The sequence below is a fragment of the Serinus canaria genome, chromosome Z (genome assembly GCF_022539315.1).
Source record: "Serinus canaria isolate serCan28SL12 chromosome Z, serCan2020, whole genome shotgun sequence".
Taxonomy (NCBI): domain Eukaryota; kingdom Metazoa; phylum Chordata; class Aves; order Passeriformes; family Fringillidae; genus Serinus; species Serinus canaria.
Genome location: NC_066343.1, coordinates 9,007,593 through 9,030,444, shown reverse-complemented (window position 1 = coordinate 9,030,444; position 22,852 = coordinate 9,007,593). Strand labels below are relative to the sequence as shown.

The following is a 22,852-nucleotide window of genomic DNA, read 5'->3' as shown; positions in this document are numbered from 1 at the left end:
GGTGAGGGGTGCGAAGAGACCCTCGGGGGTGCTTTTGGGGGGTGTTTTTGGGGTGGGGGGCTCGCTTGGCCGCCGGGGGGGTCGGGCTGGGGACACGGAGCGGGCGCTCGAGCGCTGCCCGGGCCGGGCCGGCCGTGAGTCCGGTCCGCAGTTTGCGTCTCTCCGGCGCGCTCCCCGCTCGGCGGCGCGGCGGCGGGGGGCGCGGCGGGCGCCGGGAACAGCCGGTTGTTTAAAATCCTTCTCGAACCGTTTCTAATTCCCCCTCGCGCGGGGAGCGGCGCGCGGGGGGGGCGGGGGGGGGGGAGGGGGGGGGGCGGGGCCGCGCCCGGCCGGATGCGCGCCCCGTCCATCACCGCGCGGGGGGCGGGCCCGGCCAATGGCGGGCGCGTGTGGCGCCCGTCACCGTGGCGACGGGGCCGGTCCCGGGGAGGCGGTGATGGGTTGACAGGTGCGTGACAGTCGGGAGCTTCTCCGCAGGCATGTACGGCAAAGGCAAGAGCAACAGCAGCGTCCCGTCCGACAGCCAGGCCCGCGAGAAGTGAGTGCCCCCCCCCCCTCCCCGTCCCGCCCCACACGCCCGCCGGCCCCGCGCGCGCGGCCCCCTCACAAAGTTTGCGGCGCTCCGCGGCCGAGGGGGCGCGGGGGGCAGCGGCCGCGCTCGGCGGGTCCCCGCGCCGGGACTCGCGGTCCGAGCTCGGCCGGGGTCGCGGCGGGGTCCTCCCCGGCTCGGCTGGGACGCTGCCCCGCCGTGCCCGCCCCGCAGCCCGGCCCCGCAAGGTGCCGGGACCCCTCCGGTAACAAAGAGCCCGGGCAGGGGGCCGGGACCGCGTCCCAACTCGCCGCCTCGCAACTTTTGCCGCGGCCCCCCATTGTTCGCTCTCGGGGGGCTCCGAGCCCGCCCTGCCGCACAAAGGGGAGCGGGCACCGCGCCCCCCGCCCGGGGCCGGCCGGGCTCCCGCTGCCTGCCCGAACTCATGCTGGGATTTTATTATTTTTTATTCCTAATTGCGCATAACGCGCCCGGGCGAGCCGCGCTCCGGCGTTCTCTTGCCCGCTGCCCGACGGGGAGGGCTGGGGGTGCCCCCGGCACGGGCACCGCCGAGAGAACGGGGTGAAAAACGCAGTTTTTGGGGAATGGACGGCGTCTCCTCAAGTTGTCCTGTAGCGGCCGCGACTTGGCGTGACCGAGGCCGGTTTGGCACAGTGGGGGTGGAGGGGGAGGAAAAGCCCGTGCGAGGAGGAGGAGGAGGAGGAAGAAGAAGAAGAAGAAGAGGAGGAGGGGGACGAAGTGTACCGGAGGTGGGAAGGTCGGGGTGAGGCTGCCGAGGGGGTCCGGAGGCGGAGACCGCCTGCCAGCGACCGGGTTCGCACCTCTGTGTTCCAAAAACCGCATCGCTCCAGAGCGGGTTCAGCACCCGGGATCTGCGCTCCGGGCACGGCCGAGGAGTTTCCCTCCAGGCAGCTGGTGTTGAACCTTCACCTAAAAGTTTTTTTTGTTTGTTTGTTTGTTGGTTGGTTTCCTTTTTTTTTTTTTTTTTTTTTTCTTTCGTGCGTGTGAGTTTAGGAATTTTGGGTTTGATGGTTTCAATTGGTTTTTTGCCTTTTATTTTTTCTTTTTTTTTTTTTTTTTTTTTTTTGGTAATGTTGGTTTAGTTCTTTTCGTGCGTTTTTATTTTTGGTTTTGTTTGGTTGTTTTGTTGTTGTTTTGTTTTGTTTTTTTTTCCCCAAGACTTCCTAATTCCAGAGGCTGGCATGCACGCTTCCCGCGACAGCAGCAGGCCAGGCATCTCTGTTTCTGCAGGAGAAGGGGAATTAAAGGCGTTTGACAATTTCACACCTAACTTTGCCACGGGAAAGTGGAGGGAGACAGAGGCAGCCCTGCCGGGAAGCGTTAATTGCTGAGATGGAGCGGGAGGCACAACTTGGGCTCTGAAATCTGATCAACTAGTGGCACTTCTTAGTTCCAGCGGAGGGATAATTTTAAAAATAATTGCTTGGCCGGCTCGTGGAAGCACTGTTTATTTTGTCTTAGCAAAATTAGGGAATTAAACCATTTCCTCGTGCTACATGGCTGCTGGTGTTTGTCAATACACTCGGTAAATCACTGAAGGGCACAGTGGGATCTCGCAGTGGAACTGAAAACAAATCCATAGGGCTGCTGTGCATCGGATCAGATGAAGATCATGTTGTTTTAATTCTGCTTTGCAAAAGCTACCCGGTGCAAGCCACACACACAACTGCTCTGGTCGTGGGGCCGAAACTTTAAACACTTTTCAGTCGCACTGTTTTCATTGCAGCTGATTTTTCTGTGGTGTTCTTGGTGCTATAAAGCACGTAATATTTTGTTTGGTCTGAAAATGCTTAACAATTTTCAGGGCAAGCCTGCCAAACTGACTTATTGTCAAGTAGCAACTGCCCTCCTCAGTAAAGTTGTGAGGACCTGCTAGATGGTGCTGTTCGATTTAAATACACGTTGTCTCCCAGTAAGAACTAACAGCTGGAAATGTGGACTCCTCATGTGTAGATTACTTTATGCAAAACACTGAAATGGTTTGCTTTCAGATCGTGGACCTGACTGGTCAGAAACTTCATGGTTGCATCTCCTTACAAATTAACTCAGCTGGGAGTTAGAAACATCCTCTTTCTACCCTTCTCCTCCTTCCTCCAGTGGGAAAAAAAAAAAGCTTTGAGACTTGCTTTATGATGTGGAATACCATTATGTATAGTCTACATTCCAGATTTTTTTGGTATTTCATCTGTTAAAATTTCTTCTTTCTGATCAGATCACATCCTTGCCATTTTCATATGCTTTCTTTCTGACTTCCAAAAAACTGTGGTTGCATTTTTTTTCCCCTCTTAGGACAGTTTTACAGCCATGAAATGCTTGTCCCGAGGTAATGCATGAGTTTTTGTTCTGCTCAAAAAGAAGTGGCTGTCTAATTAAATATCTCTACAAAAATACATCTCTGACTTCTGCATGAGATTGTGTTAATTTGAAAACTACAGAGAAAAATACATATGTTTGACTGATACAATAAGTACTTATTTAATCAAGAAAAGTGGAATTATAATTATGTTTAATATAAAACTTTTTAGAACAGAAAATTCAACTGAACACTGGCGTGTCTCCTCAAGATTTTAAGTGCCTAAAATATGTAGCCCGTAACTCCAAAATACACTTGTAATAATTGAGGAAATAAATTTTAAAAAAATTACACTCCCTCAGTTTTTAATGGCCTGATTATGTGGACCATGTGTGTTCCCCATGAGGATGTGTGCCAGTGAGAGGACCAGGGTGTGAAAAGCTTATTTACCAAGTGTGGAAAAGATGTGTGTTGTTCAGCTGCTGTTTGTGATACTTGTTTTACAGAGCAACCCAGTGCCAAGTGTCTCCTGTAGCACGGTGTCTTGCTGTGTGCTGCAGTCGGTATTTGTGTCCTTTGAGGTTATGTAATTACAACAAAAACGAACAAAGTTTTGCCAGCCATTTGTAATAGCCCTTGGCAGAGTTTCAGTTCCAAGATGGCATTTGTTTTATGGTCCTTCTCTTTGTCCCTTCTGCTTGACCTCAGGGGTTAACTGCCCGTGTTGTTTAGCTTCACAACACACGTGAAGTGTGGGTAGATGAGTTTGGGGGCAACAATACCCAGTTTTGTGCCAGAGAGGAACAGCACAGCACAGCTGGATAAAACACTGAAGGGAAGGGTACACGATACCTGTGAGGTGTGAGGTAGGTGAAGAGACACAAACCACAAAAAGAGTCTTTGTGCCCCTTCCTCTCACTCTGGAACAGCTGTGCCTTAATTTTAAGCTGTGTCCATCCCCGTTGCTCAAGGATGGAAAAACTGTGTTAAACAGTAGCTCTTCACCACACCACCTCAGACCCCACTATTGTCAAAGGAAAAAAGACTAAAAAGAATCTGCACATCCTCTGTTGTTACCTCTTCACAGCAACTTTGACCAATCTTTTTTCATTTTTTCCCCCTCTTATTCCTTAATATACGACTGTTTCAGATTAGGAGCTTGGACATGACAACACTTCACTGAATGGTGAAACTCTCTAAACTGTTAATCTTTCAGAAAAAAAGGGACCAGACCACACCAGTTCCATTTGCAAATATATCTGTCTGTTTATATATAAATAATACTTCCAGGTTGAATATAGATATGTAGAAAAGCAGCTCTAACAAACATATAAGGAAATCTAAATTCTGGTGGTAATATATGTTCTGAGTTCAGTTTTCTTCATATTCCAGTGATCTTCCAAACTAATGCTCTTCCCAAGAAGCCCCAAACCTTCTTGGGGCTTGGCAGACACCCAGATGGATGACTAGAGACTGCAATTTAATTTCTTATAAAATGATGCCTTATCAAAATACTGCTTCTCTTCAGGTCTGTTTTGAGAGGTTTCCTGTTTGTATGTACAGTTCCTTGGTATGAGTGGCGTTCTTTGGGTGTCTTCTTTCATGGTTTTCTTTTCCCCCTCAGATTTGAAAAGACTGTATTGTCCAAATTTACACAGTTAAGTCATCTTTTCAACTGCAATGTTTGTAAACTACATAAAAATAAGAATCAAATAAAAATTAACTGGCTTCAGTGATGAATTTGCTACTCATCCCTGGGAAGTGGCCAGCTAGTTTTTAAGATTTTGTGGTAAAAGATGCATTAATTTCCCCCCCCCCCCCCCCCCCCCCGCAATCCTTCTGAAGACAAATCTTGTAGTTTAATCCCGCCTGTTTTGTAAAGTTTGGGTTTGACATGTATCCATCAGGTCTAACTTGTAAAAGTTGCAGTTGTGCTGCTCAGGGAGTCTGTGAACATCTGGCATTTTACAAGAATATTCATTTTAATAAACTGTGCAGAAGAGAGGGCTCTGGAAATAGTAGCTATTTATCAGTATTTATTATTGGCCATGTGCTTCAGGTGCTCAGTTACTCTGCACAGGTGTCTTGGGATCACATGAAAATGTGTCAGGTAATGTATGTGCTGCCATTCAGATTAAACAGAAGAAATTAGTTCTGCTTAAATTACAGGCATATGATACTGTCACAAGTATTAAAGCAGCCAAGATTTCAGTGACTTTGCCAAACTTCCACTGTTTGGGTAGAAAAGTTACAGTGCAATATTTAAGCCTTTTGCCGATTCATGTAACTTTTTTTTGTGTGTAAAAGTTCATTTCAAATGTGGCCCATTTTGAAAATTGGGCAAAGACAATAGGTGTTTTCCAAAAGTTTTCTCAGTTATTACCGTGGGAGACCAATGATACCCCTCTCCTTCAAAACACTTTAAATCTGGTTGAAAAAGAAAAGGATGAGGGATTTGATTCCAGAGATGTGTCTTTCTCCTATTTGCATGACAAAGCATCTGAATTTAGCCAGGATACAAGCCTTTTCAAAAAGATCCATTTGCATATGCTTAGGGCTTACTGACTGTAATCGCTGAATATTTCATCTTCGCTGGGAGGCAGCAGATCCTGGGATCAGAGGGGAGGAAAATTGGGGCTGGGTGGGAAGGAAAGTGGAGATGTGAGCAGCTGGAGTGTGCAGCTGTGAGGTACCAGGACATAAGGATGACAGGGAGCATAGAGGAAATGGGATGGAAATGGTCAGTCTGGAGAGGGAAGACAGAGAATTGCTCCCTAAGAGAAATGGCCCTGGGATCGGGGGTCTGGGGTCTGGGATCTGGGAGGAGGCTGCAGCATCTGGACCAGGGACACAGACCTGGCGAGAGGGAGCAGAGCCAGGACAGCCAGGAGGCAGGTCAGGAAGTGGGAGGCTTTTGTTGAGCTAGGAGGAACATTCTGTCCTTCCAGGTGCTGGGAAATGACCATTCCTTTGCTGCCAGGAAGGACTTGAAAGAGCAGGGGTGTAATATTTGCTGTCTCCAGGGTAAAACCGACCCACACCTATGAGATGGCAGCAGACCGAGGGGTGTGTGGCAGTCCTGGAGCTGTGTCTCAGGGATGTCAGAGCCCCGGAAGGAAAGGGTAGGATTTGCCACTCAGAAGCAGCTGGAACAGTGTGTCTCTGCAGTGTCTGGGCACTGTACTTGCATTCCCAAAAATGTTCTCTTAACTTGGAAAATGCAGATATACATGGAGCATATTTCTCACTTTGCCCTCATTTGCATGTTCACTGATTTGTTTTTTTTCCCTCTGGAAAAAAAAAAAAAAAGCTGTGGGGTTTTTGTTGTGCAGGGAAGAGCATTGTTTTGGTAATGAGCAGCTATTTGATAATTTGCTATTTTGCTGTCTTGCGGTTTGTGCCTTATGGCTGCCTTGCTGTTTCATAATACGGCTGTTCCTACAGGAAGATTGTGTTGTTTCTTTGGTGCCCAGCTCCACAGTGTCTGAGCTTCACCTCTAAAAATAGGCATCAAGCCACTCCTGACCGACAGCCAGTTTGGAAGTGGCACTAAGATGCAGAAAAGCAAAAGACAAAAATGTTTATTGGTTATTGGGTCCCCAATTTGAGCTGTGTAGCCCTGAATTTTATTTTATTTTTCTTTCTTGGAGTATCACATAAACCAGAAATGCATAAAGACAGCTTCCACTGTCTCTTTTGCCACAGGATGAGATGCCAAAGGAGCTTGTAGAAATGTTGTATTTTTGTGAAACTGCTGTCTCTCTTGTGGGTACACTTCAAACTGGGAAATGCACTTGAAATGATCCAGGCTGGAGAGCTGCACACTCACCTGCAGCAGGGCCCCTCCAGGGTGCTGTGCTTAGGGAGAGAGGCTCACCAATGCCTGGTTCTGTGGTTTGGGGTGGCTGAGCAGAGACACTTCAGGGAAGGGTCACTGCCCTGAACAGCCTCGTGTGGTGCTCTGCTGGTCACGAGCAATGGCTCAAAACACATTATTTTTAAGAATTTTCTGCTAAGGCTCCTTTGGGCAAAAGCAGATGACGTTTTTTCTCCATCAGTGTTCAGGAGCTGGGTCTGCAGAGCCTTCCAGCTGTGTTGCCTGGGGTTAGGACCACTTGTTTCCTGCTTTCTTTGGTGCACAAACATTCCAGGAAGTAGTGCTGGTCCAGGCTGAGTCACAGCTGAGAGGTTTTTTCTGCGCTGTGGAGCCACTGACCCCTAACACCAGGTTGTTCAGGCAGTGGGTAGGTGTTGATTCAGTTCCTGGGAGAAAATCACCCTCAGATACCAACAAATGTGTTAATCCAGAAGTCTTGATGACCTCTGTCCAGGCTTCTCTAGTCTTTGAGGTATTTCTCACTTACAGTTCTAGGAAGGGAGAAGGTGAGAACATAAAATGTCCCTTTCTAAGAAACTGAAATATGGCAGTAGTCAGGAGCAGGGAGTCTTAGCTTTTCACTTTCCATCAGATATAAAAATAAACTGAACATTTTTGTGGTGGGTCATTTTTTTTTCCCTTTCACACCTTCTATGGTTCTTGCCTCTGGACTTTTTCTCCATATTGTTAGTAGCATATCCAGAGCAGAATGAAATAATTAACTTTCATTTGACATAATATAGATAAAACAATGCTGTTAATACTCCCTGGAACACTTGCATGTTTATTGTTGCTATTGTTGGGGGAGTTGTTTGTTTGTATGGGGGGGTTGTTTTATTTTGTTTTTTAAATAATCCATTTTTGCAGTCACATGCCCTCCAGGTTCTTTTTGCAACATAGCTGCCTTGCCAATTATTCCCCATTTCATATTTGTGTGTTTGATTTCTTAGTCCTGAGCATGGTACTCTGCATTTGCCTGTATTGAATTTTCTGTTATTAACTTTCCTTATTCTCTTCCTGTCCCCAGAAGGGCTTGTAATTTTTCCTGATTTGTCATGTACACTTCTGTATTTCTACATAGCACTCATTAATGAAAGTCTTTTAGTGGAGCTGGCTTAGGGTAGGAAGAGCTTTGTTGAAATGTTCTCTCTTCTGTAGAAACATGCTGTTAGTGACCCTTCCATAGTTTATTTTATGTAATTGTACCCTGATTTTTAATTTCATGAAGATGTTTGCTGATGCAGGTATCATGTGATAGGCTAAGAGTCAAAAGTTAGTATTTTAATTTTTCCACCTGTTCCTCCTCACCCACTGCCTGCTCTCACCTGCTCTCTCAGGTGAACCAAACTGAGCTGATACTTCTTTTTTGTGGCAGATAATGTTAGCCTCTTGCCTTTCTGTTTTGAAGGTGTTTCTATCCCTGAAGCCCTTCCTTTCCTCTCCCTTTGGCCATCCTTCCCCTGTGCCCAGAGTGACCTGAGCTTCTTGGAGAGAAGCTTTTGGCTCCTCCAAGCCCCAGCTGCACACAGCTTTGACATACACATCTCCTCTCAAGGAAAACCAGCCTACTTTGTGATAAAAGAACAAAAATTTTAATTAAAATAATTTATTTTGCCCATTTTTTTTTCTCTAGGCTTTCCAAAGTTGTCTCAATCATTCTTTGGGCAAGAGTCCCAGAGTTTTTGAGGGTTTATTGTTAAGCTGGAGCCACCTGTGGAAGAACACTGTGACACCACACTTTTTTTGCCCCACCTTCTTTCCTGTACAAATATCAATTGAAAATTACAATTTGAGGAAATCTAGATTTCAGAAATCACATTTCTGATGGCCGGTATAGTTTTTCAGCTGTGGTTGTGGATAGTGAGGGTTGTTTAGCTCCTCTATGCATTGAATTCATAGGCTGCTTTATCCCGCCCTTGCTAGGTTTTAAATCTGCCTTTGGGCTTGTGCCTTGGTGTTTTTTGGAGTTTGTGTGGGTCTGATTGAAGTACAACCCTTGATGTTAACCCCAAACTCTTAAAGGGATTTATCAGGTCTAAATGGCTGATTTTTATCTTAGCCTAAATGGCTAAGTAGTAATTTTCTACTTAGGCTTCACTGTTTCTTTTCTTGTTTTCTCCTGTTCCTCAATAAAATACTTTTTTTGAAAGAAATTTAAGAAGTTAATGATTATACAATGTCCTATGTGTTACAGTATTTCCATTTTTATTTCCAATGCCTCGGAGTCTTGGGATACATTTCACCTTCAAACCAAACCAAAACCCTGTAATTTTCATAGGAAAAATCCAGTGTTTTGAAAATACAGAAGCAATAAGTAATCAGTACTAAGGAGTTACCAGTATATGTAAATGCCAGCGCATGCAATTTTAATTTTATATTGCTATTGATAATGTCTTGTTACTAGCAGGTGTATTTTTATATTGATATAGTGAGTTTGGAAAGTTAGCAAGAATGTTCCATTGCTGGAGTTAAGCATTTTTACAGATAGGAGAAGAAAGTAAAATATTGTCTATGTTTTCTGTGATAAACAGCCTAATGCTTATAAGAAAGTGCTGGGTTTTAGTCTCAAAAACCTGTTTTAGAGGTTAGGAAAAAATTCCAGCAACATCAGTGGTAAACTGTAGCAGCCTGTTTTCCTTTCCTTGGGAGGGATTGTGCCTTCTGAGTAGGATGTTGGAGTGTTATTAATTCCTTAATAACTGTGTTGTTCTTGACAGTGTAGGGACAGGGTGGATCGTGTGGCTGACAGGGTGTGTGACTGTGTCATAAATATGGGGAGATTTGTGAGGATCGAGGTGAGGCTGCCCCCTGATTCTCCTCAGAAGTTGCGGGGCTTTATCAGATCCCTGGAGCAGCAGCAGCAGCAGGATTTGAGAACCCAAAGCCTCTCCTGATTTCTCCGTGCTAGACATGTTACTTGTGTTCTTCTCCCAGCTAATTCTCAAAGAGTGAGGGCCTGCCATTGATGGCTCCTGTTTGGGTCAGCCTCTGAGTGGAGGTGCTGGTGGGGAGGTGCAGATGCTTTTTGAGTGTTTGGAGTGGGGGTGAGTTACTGACATTTCATCAGGTCTAAAAGAAATTATGAAACTCCCTTGCCAGATCTGAATTTGCCCTGGAAGTGAGGGTTATGATTTCTGTCTCATGTGTCTCTTGAACTGCTTGGCTCCTTTAATTGTTTATTGTTTAATATTCCTTGAAATGTGTATTTGGAGAGGATACATGTACATGAAGGTGATGTTTAAAAAACTAAAAGGCATCTATTGCAGCCTGAGGAATTTGGTTTTCCTGTGTGTATGCGCATTGTAAAATAATTTCCAAAGTGTATGCACATTGTAAAATAATTTCCAATGTGTATGCACATTGTAAAATAATGCAAATATGAGTTGATTTTTTGGGTTGGAGTAGAAGTATATGATCAACAAATAAACACACAGAGCTTGCACACAGGACAGTTGGTTAGCAAAAATACAAAGCTGGAAAAGATGAAGGAGATCTTCTGATCAGGAGATGAAGAGCAGTGTTGGAAGTTTGGAAATGTGCCTCTGGTGATGGTAATGGGCTTGACGAGCAGATCTGAAAGGTAAAACACGTTGGTGTTCCTGACTTCTGAGGCAGCTCCTCATATCCAGTGTCACTTCTGATTTTGCTAAATGTACATCTAATTCTTTATGAAGGAAAGATGTTTACTTTTACAAGACCATTGTGTGTAGACATGGGCATCCACAAACCTAGTTATATGTACTTCAAAATATTTTTAGAAATAATATGAGCTATTATAATGTAGCAAAACCCAAATAAACAACTCCCGCCCCCAAATAAAACTATCCTGTGCTTCAAAGATGCAAGACTTAAATTATTTGTCCAACTGCAATTGAGGAACATAAAAAAACTATTTTGAATAGTTTTTCCAAATAGATGATCAGAAACAAAAGCAGACTGGAGTATTGGATGCAGATGTATTCCCATTAAATCCAGTAATTTTCAAAAAATAGTTTAAAAAATGTTATCCATATTCCCCAAACAGACCTGTAAGCATGTAGTTATGTAATAAATAATTCTAAACTAGGAAAAAAAAAGAAAAAAAGAAAAAGAGACAGAGAAAGAGCAAGATAGTTTCCCAGTGTCAGTCTCCAATTCTGGGTGTGATTACTCATTTAGGGAAAAAAAAACCCAAATAATAGACAGAAGTTTTTCTTGCCATAAAACCAGAAGTATTTTTCCTGTAAAAAAGTGTTAGTGGATTGAGGAGTTTTTCACTCATATCACTGTCTAGTAAAACTCTTACAAAATACTTCAAAAAGTCAAAAAAGGACTCTGTGGTTTCCATACTTGGACTGTGAGCCAAATAAATGAATTTGAAAATCCAGGGTCATGCCTGCAGCAGCTTGTGGGAGTACCTGTTCCATATTTCAGAGAGCAGGTCGTGCATAAGGGGCGCCCTGATGGAGCAGCACTGGGGATGATCAGCTGCAGCCACAGGGAAACACACAGAGCTTGTGGAAGTATTTTGGTATTAGTTTCTGTTTAATTTCTCTTTGCGCAGTGTACACATTCAATGGACAAGGCATAATTAGACAGGCTCTCTGGTGTGGTGTGTTTTTACAGAGAGCTTTGCCTTCTGCAAATGGTTGTGGGCTGAAGTGAACACAGGCACTTAATGCTCAGCACAAACATTGGAAATCCTCAGTAATTCAGGGCACAAGTGAAAAACTAATTGAGGGAAGTGTTGGGAAACCTAACCCATGGTAGTGTCAGATGTGCCTGGGGCTTCCTGACACCTTATTCTGAGGCATTCCGAGGGTGTTGTGAGAGGAACCAAGAAATGATAGTAAAGGGACCAACAACAGTGCAGCTTGGCAAAGTAGTTGCTGTGTATTCTGCAGCCTGAAAATGGAAATGTGTTCATGTTCTTCCTGCCTTTGTGATTCAGCTGTGGATTACAGCTAAACTTCAGTCCAGCTCTGTGACAGGCAGTTTATAACAAGCTCATAAATTTCTTGTTGTTTCTCATTTCCCAGTCCAGGGCCATATTTAAAGAGTTAACATAGCTGAAAGAGAGATGACCATTGCATTCTCCCAGCACCAGTTTCTGTCACTGTGTTGCCTGTATTTGTGTTAATAGGTGTATGTATGAATTCATGTAATAATATTTATAGATCAAAGATTGATATCTCTGTCTTTAGAACAGGCAAATGGGCATCACTTGCGTGTGTTGCATGACAGAAGCAGATTGGTGGGGAAAAAAAGACAAAATAAACAGTTTTGATTCAAATATGGAATAAAATTAAAAGGGGTATTTTCAGAGTTAATAGAGTAACTGTACTCTTGGTCCACCTTTGAGCTGGTTCAATGGCAGCCTTTTATACCCTTGTCATGTTTCCTGGTATGGAAACAAAATTAACTGTGTCCTACCTGTTGGTTGTATAATGACTGTAGTTACCTCACCAAGGCTGATTTTATGTTCAGCACCTGTGTTTACTTCTTTTCAGGACCAACAAAAGGAGTACCCAACAACCCAGCTTCTTAAAGCAAAGTATTTGAGTATTTAGAGAAATGTGAATGAAAGCCTCTGAAAACAGCAAGAGCAATCCATATGTGTAACTGTCTGGGAATGCTCTACTGCCCTAATGCTAATCTGGTGCTAGAACTTTTAATGCCCCCATCAAGCTTCATCCATGGTTCTCTCTCTACAGCACCCCCAGCAACTGACATGAGTTTATCCAAAAGAGAAAAGTGTTTTTTCTTATCTTTTGACAGGCCAAGTGACCTGAAGAAGCTTTTGTGCTCCAAAAGCTTATTCCTTCTTGTTTGTCCACTTTTTAGTTTGTGGGTTTTTTCCTTTCAGCTCTGTTGATTCTGCATAGGTCCATGACAAAACCTCACACTCTGTTTCCAGGGCTTGGGGTAACTCTGAAAGCAGCATGAAAACCAGGATGAAGGGTTCTATTCTGGAGATCGTGGAGGGATCTCAGATGGGTGGAAAACTGGTGCTCTTAAGCTAGCTGGCAGATATTTTAGCTGAACATGAGCACTTGAAGAGCACAGGACAGGTGTACTACTGTTTGAAACAATACAGAAGCCATCCCAAGGATCAAAGTGTGTTTGAACCCTCTTTGCCCCACGGCCTTATGGCTGCCATGCTAACAGATAACCATTCTAAGCTAATACGCAATGTGCCTGGGTACTCAGGTGTGCTGCTGGGACAAACCTTCTTATCTCTTCCCGCAACCCACCATGTAGCACAAGAAGCTTCCCAGAACCTCTGTGTGTCTTCATCCAACATGTGAAATCGAAAAATTACTGTAACAAACTGTTAGAAAAAGTTCTTTCAAGGATGTGATACAATCCATGATTTATGCTGTGACGATTCTCTGTGAAGATGTTGAGATGTCCTTACATTAGTCATGGTTTTTTTTCCTTTATGTTCAAAGATTCAAGTTTAATAAACAATAAATTTCCAGTCCACTCCTACTGCTCTGTATTTGTATTCTAAAGTCCAAGAAAATTTCTTTCTGAGGTGGCTGAGATCTGAGTATTTCCTAGTGGCAGAGTTATATATTTTTTACTTGTGTCACGCAGTTTGTAAAATTAAGTAAATTCTATCAATCTCTTTGGCATTCAAGTGATGTTCAGATACAGTCTTGCACCAGTATTTTCTTTCTTTCCTGAGTTTTTATTTCTACAAGAAATGGAGATGGTGTGCAGAAGTATCCTTCCCTGCTATGGGATGCTGCAGAGAAGGAGGCACTGGAGATGACTCTGAAAGATCCAAAGGTCCACTCCCTTTTGAGTGTCTCTGGCATGTGACCCAATGTGATGTACAAATGTCAATTATGTGATTATGAAATGGTGAGATGAGCGCTTGTGATGTGCTTTAGCCAGATCATTTCTCTTTATGTGGAATGCTCCATCCAGAATGAAGGAATGGGATGCTATTGTAAATTACTTTCTGGTTTAGTAGTCCTAGGACACCATGTTTGCTGTGTTTCCTCTGTGGCTGAGACAAGCCCATCCTGCTCAGCTCCTTTTTCTTCTGAGTGTGGAAGGCTGTTAAATGTAGGTGGTTTAGGCTTGCTTTTTGATATCCTGCCTGCCCAAAAATGAAAGAACTGGGTGATGTGCGTGTGTCTGCTTGCAAACCAAAGCCAAGCTGGCTCTGCTAGTTCTGGGTTTTCTCACTGGACTGCATCAAGGTAAGTTTGAGAAATATGTAAGAAATTAAGAATGCAGCCTATGTCTGGAAATGTTGTTGGCTAAGAGGTGAATTTTAAATGTTCATAGCCTTGCAGTTCCTGCTGGAGGTGTTGGGAGCTTTCTGGAGGGGCATCCCACTAACCTCAGGAGAAAGATCCAGGAGCAGCCGTTCACTCAGTGTGGTCATTTACTGTCTCTGGGGACTCTGGAGCCCTTCAGGGTCCCTCAGGGCAGGGTGTGTGTGAGGCAGAGCTGTTGGTCCTTCCAGGAGGTGAGCTGGAGCATCAGGACTCCCGCACTGGGTTTGCATCCCTGTTCCCCCTCCCCTCCTTTCCGTGCACTGTGTGCTGCATGTTGAAAGGGGTGAGTCACCTCTTTTATTATGTTTTGAATACTTTCCTCCCAAATGTAGTTTATTTTCTGCAGGGAAAGGAAAGAATTTATGCTGTCCTGGTTCCTTATTTTTATCAGAGCTCTTGCTAACAACTTCCAGCTGAGGGAGTTCTTGATATTTTTAGCCTGAGATATTTAGCTATTTGAGCCTCTCTACATGTTTTCCTCCTGATATATATTAACTGGAGGGGGAGGATGGTTCTTGTCAGTTAATATATTCATGAGCATGCCTGCCAAATTGCCCACACTGACTCCCAGGAAACTGAACACTTCAGGGTTGGGGGGAAGTTTGAGTCTTGGTCTGAAGTATTTGCATCAGTTTCATTACTCCATTCTCTGACTGATACTGCCATAGCTGTGTTCTCACTGAAGCTTCCTTTTTATTTTAGGAGGTGGTGTTAGTATAAAAAAATAGACATTATTGATTTCTGCCTAAAACCACAAAGAAGTAAATAAACTAAAAAGTCAAGAATCATAAAATGGGATATTGCATTAAAGAATAGTATTTCTTTAGAAATATCTCTTTTTTCCCCCTTTTTTTTTTCTTTTTCCAAGCAGCAGAATCCTCAGTCTTATTACTAATGTTACTATCTTATTGGTTATCTTTTCTGTGGTCTGATGGTGTTCTTCAATATTCCAGAAATTGTACTTGATGGCACGTCTTACACACAGCATTTTCAAGTTTCAGAATAACCTTACCCTTCCCTGAAACCCACATGAACACTGTTTTGAAAGAAAATATTAAAAGGCACTCACATTGACCTTTTGCCTTTAAGATCCACTTCAGCCTGTTTAACCATAATTTCAAAGATCTTACTGTCATCAGTTCTTTTCCCTTTTCCCAACAAAGTTTCAGACTCAAGATGAAAAGCTGTAGATTTGTCTCAGTGTAGTGTTTCCATCAGCTGCTCCAGCATTGTCCCTGTGGGGCCTGGGAGGTGGCGGTGAGAGGGGCAGGTGGTGGGACTCATACTCATTTTAATGAGAATTAAATGGCATTTGCTGTTGTATAGAAACGGACCATGGTGCCTTTTCTCTGCATCCCCTCCAAGGTGTGTGCATGTACTGGACAATACATGCCACAGCCCCTGCTCTGCAGAGAGAGGAGTTGTTCTACCTTCTCTGATGAGGCTTTGTCCGAGTGCTCTGGTCCCAGTCTGCTCTGTGGCAGGAGCTGGAGCTGCTCAAAGGCTGCTCTGGCCACCAGGATGTATCCCATTACCTGAGACCAGCTGGGCACACATCTGCCCTGGCAAGTCTGCAGCAGTTCCTCACTACCCAACGATTCCCTTAGGGACCCTGAACCTTCCAGTAGCCACTGGCAAAGCTGAATCTAGCCTTAAACTTGGCTCCTAAAATAGTACTGTGGGTGGTGGGGTAATTTTGGGGGGTGTGGGCCCAAAGGCTTTCAAAATGTTTGAATCTATTTTTTTATTAAAAAATTACTAATATTTGTTTAGTCCTTCCTGCCCTGCTCCTCCCTGAGAGTGGGCAGTCACAAGTCCCTCCTCGGACACAAGTCTCTGCTGCAGGATTCAGCTCACTGTAAGTGCACCGGTTTTGTATATTGCCCCCTTTGCTATCACCTCAGCCTTTTGGCACACAGGGTCTCTGTGCCCCTTTGGGTGCATATATGCATTATACAAGGTTGTTTCAGGCGAGCTGCTCTTGTTTGGAGCTGTCAGTCTCCTGCTCCCTGATGAGTGATGCTGCTGAGAAGCTGTGGGGCAGCACGGCCACCGCCAGAATGCTGTCTGGTCCTTGTGAGGGCTTCTCCGTGGGACTGAAGGATTAACCAAATGCTAATCTTAAGCTTCTTAACACGTAGTGAGAAGTCAAAATTTCATTACTTTTATTTGTTTTGTGGCAGGCTAATAGATGTTGGCATCTTGGTTGGAAATTTCTTTCTCTTTGCAAATCCAGTCCTAATAAAGTTCTTAAATTTTTTTTAAAATATATTTTGCTGACTGAATTGCCTGTGCAACTTGTTTTAAACTGCCATGCAAGTCTAAGGGATCTTAAATAAACTGAGCAGCTGGCTCATTAGTTTTGCCATTTGTACCACTTTTTTCCAGTGGTCCTTCACGAACCTGAAAAGTTTTGCAAAATCCTTTCAGGAAAGGGATTTGTTACAGAAAAGCTGCAGTGAGTGACTTCAGCTCGGTGTATAAAATTTCGGTAGTTTTGTTTTAAGCTTCTATTTTAAATCCCTTATTCTGATAATGACCAGGCCGGCTCTTCCTTTGCTGATGAGACCTGACAAGATCATCATCCATGTGATTTCTTTTGTTTTCATGGCAGCCCTGGGGAGGGAAGTAACTGGAGCAAGAATGAAGCTGTGCCCTCCTCCAGATCAACTTGGCCGCAGAAAGCAGCAGAGATTTCAACAGATAAATATGTATTTATGTAGAACACGCACAAAACGCAGGCATCAGCAAAACCCTTTAGCCCAGGTGGGATGAATGGGAGACAATCACCCTCCCAGGGGTCAGGTGGAGCAAGATGCGCTGGAATTTGGGGAACTTCGAGTGCTTTGTCAAACCAGTCGTTATCGAGTGTCTCCTGCTAATCTTCCATCTCCAGGTTACTGGTTTTGAAATTTAGTCCTGCTGTTGTGAAGTTTGTACCCGCCCATTGTTCACCTTGAGGGAAGTGTGAAAGCGCCTCAGGGGGCTGATGTTCCTCCTCTCACCTGCAAAGGTCACAGGTTGCATGAGAAGGGGAAAGGCACCAGCCTCAGGAGCTGCTCTGAAAAGCTGTTTTTAGAATTAACACACAAATACTTGGAATGGAAGCATGAGGGGAACATATTCCTAGTTTAGGGTAGTGTGTACTGAGTGCTTCAGCTCGAGATTGAAGTCACAAGCACTGATTTGGGAGTTCGAGGATGGGATTTTTTTGTTGTTGTGGTATATATTTAGTTAGGGTGGGGTTTTTGAGTTTTGTGGGGATTTTTTGGTGTTTGTTTTGTTTGTTTTTTGGGGGTTTTGGTTTTTTTTTTCTTTTTGCTGTGTTGGCCTGGGGTATTTGTTACTTGGTTTTTGTTTGGGTTGGGATTTTTTTTCTTTGTTTTCTTTGGGGGGTATTGGTTTGAGAGTTTTTGGTTTGTTTTGAGTGTTTTTGTGGTTTTTGGGGTGCATATATTAGTTTGTTTTGAGGAGGGTGATACCACGTCAGGATTTGTCCGTACCATGGTCTAATCCACCTTAGTTTTATACTCTATCCAGGCATTTGGTGCTTCCATATATGAATATGAAGTCTGTAACAGAGATTAGTAACTTTCTGAATTAAAACATCACATACTTTATCAACATTTGTTGTGGGAACAGCTGACACATATTGAAATGATAACAGTATTTTTCTTCTACTGTTTTAAATGAAATAGTTTTACAGGCTTTTGAGTGAAAAAAGCAGGAAAGCACATTCAGATCTGAGGTAAATGATGAAAAATTGCAGCCTCTTGATAACTTTACTCCTGCATTTCTGTGAGAAACCACTGCTTACTTTTTAAAATTTCTGAAGATTTATTAAACTTTAACAAAAAATACCAGAAAAGCACTAAATAAGGAAAAATTAGAGCCTGGGGGTCCCAGGCTGTCCTGTGATAATGATGGTGGGGGGGAGGACATATTACAATAATATAACTATATATCTACAAAAACTTCTCCTAACATGGATGTAATGTCCACATCCTAATTGTGAGAGCCAACTATCTCATATAACAATTCTTTGTAATTATTTCAGTGTTAGCTAAGAATGTTGGCTAAGGATGAATATAAAAAGAAATCATGGTTACTTCTTGTATCTTCCTTCCAAAAACCCACCCAAAACTCTAATATTTGGATGGTTTAATGAGATCATCATTGTAGAAGTGTGATCAAACTCATGAACAAGCAGCAAATGTTGCTTTCATTAATTCCATGTGAGGTTTTCACAAACAGGCAGGCAATGGCTCACGTTTCTTCAAGTGGATGGGTAAGATTACTAAAACAGTGAAAGGTACCGAGGAAAGTTTCCTCTGTTTTAGTGAGTGGCCTTCCAGGGAAATCAGGAGGTGGCAGTGAGTCAAAATTTTGACTTAGATTTTTAGTGTGGCATTGAGAGTTGAAGACATGAAGGGCAAGGTTGGGTTTCCTGAGGAATGTTTGTGGCCAGTGCTGGTGAGCAGCTTGTCCCAAATATCCTCACAGATCTGGAAGGGAGATGCAGCAGGGTCTGGCTTCTCTTTTGGGATGGCAGAGCCCTGGGATACTGCCCAGGGAGGGCCTGGAATTCCCCTCTCTGGAGACATTCCAAAACCACCTGGACATGTTCCTGTGTCAGTCCCAGAGCTCTCATGGGGCTTCAGTTTGTTCTGATGGTTGATGCCCAAGCTACCTTTGGAAAATATATTTTATTAAAAATTACCTCTCCATGCAGCTTCAGGGAGGATTGGAAAAAATGCAGGAATTCCCAATATAAATAATTTATAAAGGTAGGGCTGCATCTGGCTCAGATTTATGTTACTTTCACTGTAGCAAGAGTCTTGTACCTCCAGGTGCTCCCTTTTCTCCTCATGCTGCTCCCTTTTTCCTGCAGTCCCACATTTCCAGGGATGAAAAGAGTCTGACAGACACTGTAGAGATGAGCAATTCCAAGTGCGTCTCCATCTCTTGCAGTCTCATGGTTAATACAGTTCAATGTTTATCTACCTCTTGTCCCTTTTCAGGGGTTGTTCATTTTGGGGTGTTTGCCATTTTCTTTGGGGCACCAGAAGCAGAGTCCCTGGGTTTAGGTTGCAGTCACAGTGATGCTTGTCCTCTCCTGGAGAGAGGGAGCAGTGAGGAGCCACAGAGTGCCCACCTCCTGAAAAGCAAGGACATTATTTAGGTCAGAAGCAGTGGGAAAGGAACACATTGTGAAATAATGAGCAGTTTTTAACTGTGCTGATCTTGCCAGGGTTGTCTTGAGGCTCCTGTTGGACTTCAGAGATCTTTATCTCAGGCTTGCTTGTTCAGTTGTTATTCCCATACATGTATTTTTTCCCCCACCTTAGATTGTTGCTTTGTAGTCTGAGGACACCTTCAAAGCTGTGCATCTCCAGGGACTCTAAAGGACTGGATAGCTGCGTGAGAGTCCTGAAGTGTGGTTTTCATCACCCTGGAGGGTGCTTAGACCTTTTCAGTGACTGCAAATCTTGTGTGGGCTTGTCTTGTTGACCAAGGAGTGGAAAGACTGCATCACATGTACAGGCATGATGGAAACCCCAAGAAATTCTCTGCTGTGTTGGCACTTCGATTTCCTTGCCAGGAAGAGACCAGGGGCTGCTCTTAGGGGTTGTTGAAGTTCTTGCAACCCAGTGTTGTCAGAACGGCTGTGGTCTTTCCTGCTGCTCTCACCCCCAGCTCTGCTCCTTGAATTCCCACCTGGTACCTCTGTCCATCCAGCTCTGGGCTGTCTTGCTAAGGATCTTAAATGCCACATAATGTGTGTCATCCTGTGTTTTTTCTTCTGTGTCTTTCCTAATGTTTTCTTTTACCTGAATGTTCTGTGTTATCTCTGCTTACTTTTTCCTTACACATCTTATAAGCAACGACTAGTCTAGTTTTCATTTGTGAACTCAAAGCTTCTTTTTTATTCAGATTGCACAGTTACTCCCTTGTCCTCTATCCTGTGAGCTTCATATGGGCATGAAGTTGTTGGGTTTGTTTTCTTGTTTGTGCATCCATGTTAAGTGAGATGATACATAGAAGGCGTAATTTATATCTGAAGAGGACACTACTGTTAAGGACAGGCATTTTTTACACGCACAAAGAGCAGCCTTGACCATGATTTATATTTCTCATTGACTTTAAATAGATGAGTAGTTTTGAACAGCATGAGTTCATCTTATGATGTGAGCCTTTGTGTTATTTGTATTTTATGTCTCCCTGGTGCAGCATTTCTTTCCTGAAGGAAATCCGCACCACTGGGAGCAAGGAGTTAAACAGTCTGTGCTGTTTTATTCCTGATTAGGAATTTTTTTGCATGTGGTCTTACTTGCAGTTTTTTCTCCTGAACATGCTCTCAGAGATGAGCAACACAGGCAACACATGTAGCACCACTGATATTTTTGGGTTTGATGTGCCACCAGTTTGCTCAGATCTTGTGCTGCTCAGAAAAGACGTGTCCCATAAGGAAAATTCCATACGGAAAATTCTGAGTTTAATCAGAAAAATGCCACAAGCTTTAGCAGTGTTACAAAGCTGTGGTTGATTACTCACTGAGCTGGAGAAAAATCCTAGAGAGGAGAGGTGCAAACAGTAGACTTGAAAAACTTAGAGGGAAGTGTTGTTCCCTGTGTCTTGCCATTAAGGAACTTTTGTTGTGTTTTGCTGTGGGGTAAGGATTTGCTTTAAATTTAATGCAGTTCTGACACAAGAAGAATTAACATTTATAGAAAAATCAAAGCAGTGCAGTGCCAGAAGGAGCCACAAAATGCCTTGTACATGCTAAAACTATTAACTGATTTTAATACTAAAAATATAAAGAACGTCAGCTGTCTGAAAGCGAAGACTGACCCTCAGTTAATGTTCAACATTATTTCCAAAGCTGTTGAAAATTTGAGTGGCAAAACACTCAGTTTTCCTGAAATTTTCACTCTCTCCTGGGCAAGCAAGGCACTCTAGGCAGCTGTGCCTGGAGTGATCTTGCTAAAAAGAGTATTTGTAGGACACTCCAGCTTACCCAAGGTGGAAAATTAAACTTCTTCAACAGATGCATGACAAAGCTAGGGAAAAATTTCTTCTGTTGGACCTAAACATGACTTTAGTTTTGTTAGCAGTGCTCTTATAACCACCTCACATAAATTTATGGAAAATTCTCTACATAGTACTGAATTCTGAGATAAATGATGAGCTGTCCTGTTTGGCTACATTTTTATATCCCAAAATGTGTATTACTGTTAAGTTCTTTATAAGTGGGGTTTGCTTCCTAATGCGGCAGTTAAAATTCCGCAGACGCCTTCGTTGTGGGAGTAAAGGCCAGTCCAGTCATGCTTTATAGTAAGAGTACATTTATAAATTGTTTATAGAGGGCTAATAAATAATTAATGTCTGTTATTAAACAGGTTACAGGCATGAAGAGTGTGTATTATGTATGGCAATAAGCACACAGTGGAAGGTGTTAAAGACAGTGTTTTGTCTAACTGCTGCCCTAAAATCCATAACAAATGACCCTTTGTTAAAATATATATTAAACATTTGATTTACTCAATGCAGATTTATAAATACTTTATAGTTAGTACTAAATATAATTCCAGGACTTGACTCCAGCCTTCTAGTAAAACCCTGCTGAGGAGGGAATGGCTTTTGGAGGTGAAATTGAAATCCAGAGCTGTGAATGCCTGGTGCTGTGCTGAAAAGCCGTCTTCTTGTCATATACCAATAAAATAATATTTTAAGAAACTAATGTGTGTTTTCTGAATAGACAAAAGACCAAGTCAAGCATCAAGCATAATTTGGAAGATAAACGAGGGTATTTCAACTTGAGTACAAGATTTAGATTGAAGTCACAGTCTGGGTGATGTTGAGAGTGAAAAATGGTATTCCTAATGAAAAATAATTTCTGAGTTTAAACAGTTACATTTTCTTCATTTTTGGTTTTAATGTAGCCATCTGATGCAAATTGAATGTTGCATTTAATGCAGATTTTTGTATGTATGTACAATTTCTTTTGAGATGTGTTTCTGGTGTTACCTTTTGAGGAGAGAAACTTTTGTAGATACATTATACATAGTAGTGAATTAATATGACAGATATATTGTGAAGCTTTTTTTTAGTAATGAGTCTTTGTGGTGTGCCTTTCCTTGTCTTTTTATCTTTGATGGTAGCTGGTTGGTTTTGTTCATTTCAGGTATAGTGTGTTTGTTTCTGTTTCAGTCTGTCTCCACCAGATGTGAGACAGGAGTGAAGGATATTCACCACTTAGCTGAGAGCTGAAATTTTTGTGATTTTTTTTTTTTTGGTCTGTTCACTATCAAGTGAACAGTTAATGCAGAAACAGGAGAGTTCCTTAGTAAATCTCCAGTGTTGATTTCCTTTTCACTTTAATGCTATTCATTGCAAATTTGATACCTTTTTCTTCACACTGAGTTTTTGCAGTTGTTTAGAATCCTGCATCAATACTTCTTTTTGAAAAAGTGCATATTACAGTGTGACTCATAATTTTTCTTCATAAAAGCTTTATGTGGCATAAACATAGTTTCGCTGAGATTTGAACATAATGCATTGTAAAACTGAAGTGGTCGTGCCTGAAAAATCCTATCCTTTTTTTTGTGTATGAAAGATGAAACAGGGAGGCATAAATGGATTTATTTGTGTATGCTGATAAAAATATATAGTTGGTAGAAAGAGTAAAAGGATCTTAACGGGCTTTAGTTCATCAGTTGGTGCTGGAAGTGGGGTGTGCAGAATCTTTGGTGGAGTCCTGGAACATCTCCCTCCCCTCTCCCACCCTTGGCAGTACCAGCACTTCACCACACCACAGCAGAGTTAATGCTGGCAGG

At 43.0% G+C, this 22,852-nt stretch overlaps 1 protein-coding gene across 4 annotated transcripts in view; it reads left to right on the top strand.

The window, feature by feature from the left end:
• The first annotated feature begins 329 nt into the window (after positions 1–329).
• Positions 330–22,852, top strand: part of SSBP2 (single stranded DNA binding protein 2) — a 135,749-nt gene continuing 113,226 nt past the window's right edge. For 2 of the 4 annotated variants that reach the window (XM_030237600.2, XM_030237598.2), the window contains exon 1: positions 330–538. In XM_030237600.2, coding sequence (XP_030093460.1) covers positions 480–538 — 59 coding nt within the window. In that variant the 5' untranslated portion in view covers positions 330–479. The remainder of the gene's footprint in view (positions 539–22,852) is intronic. The other 2 variants (XM_030237599.2, XM_030237601.2) reach the window with 2 other exon arrangements.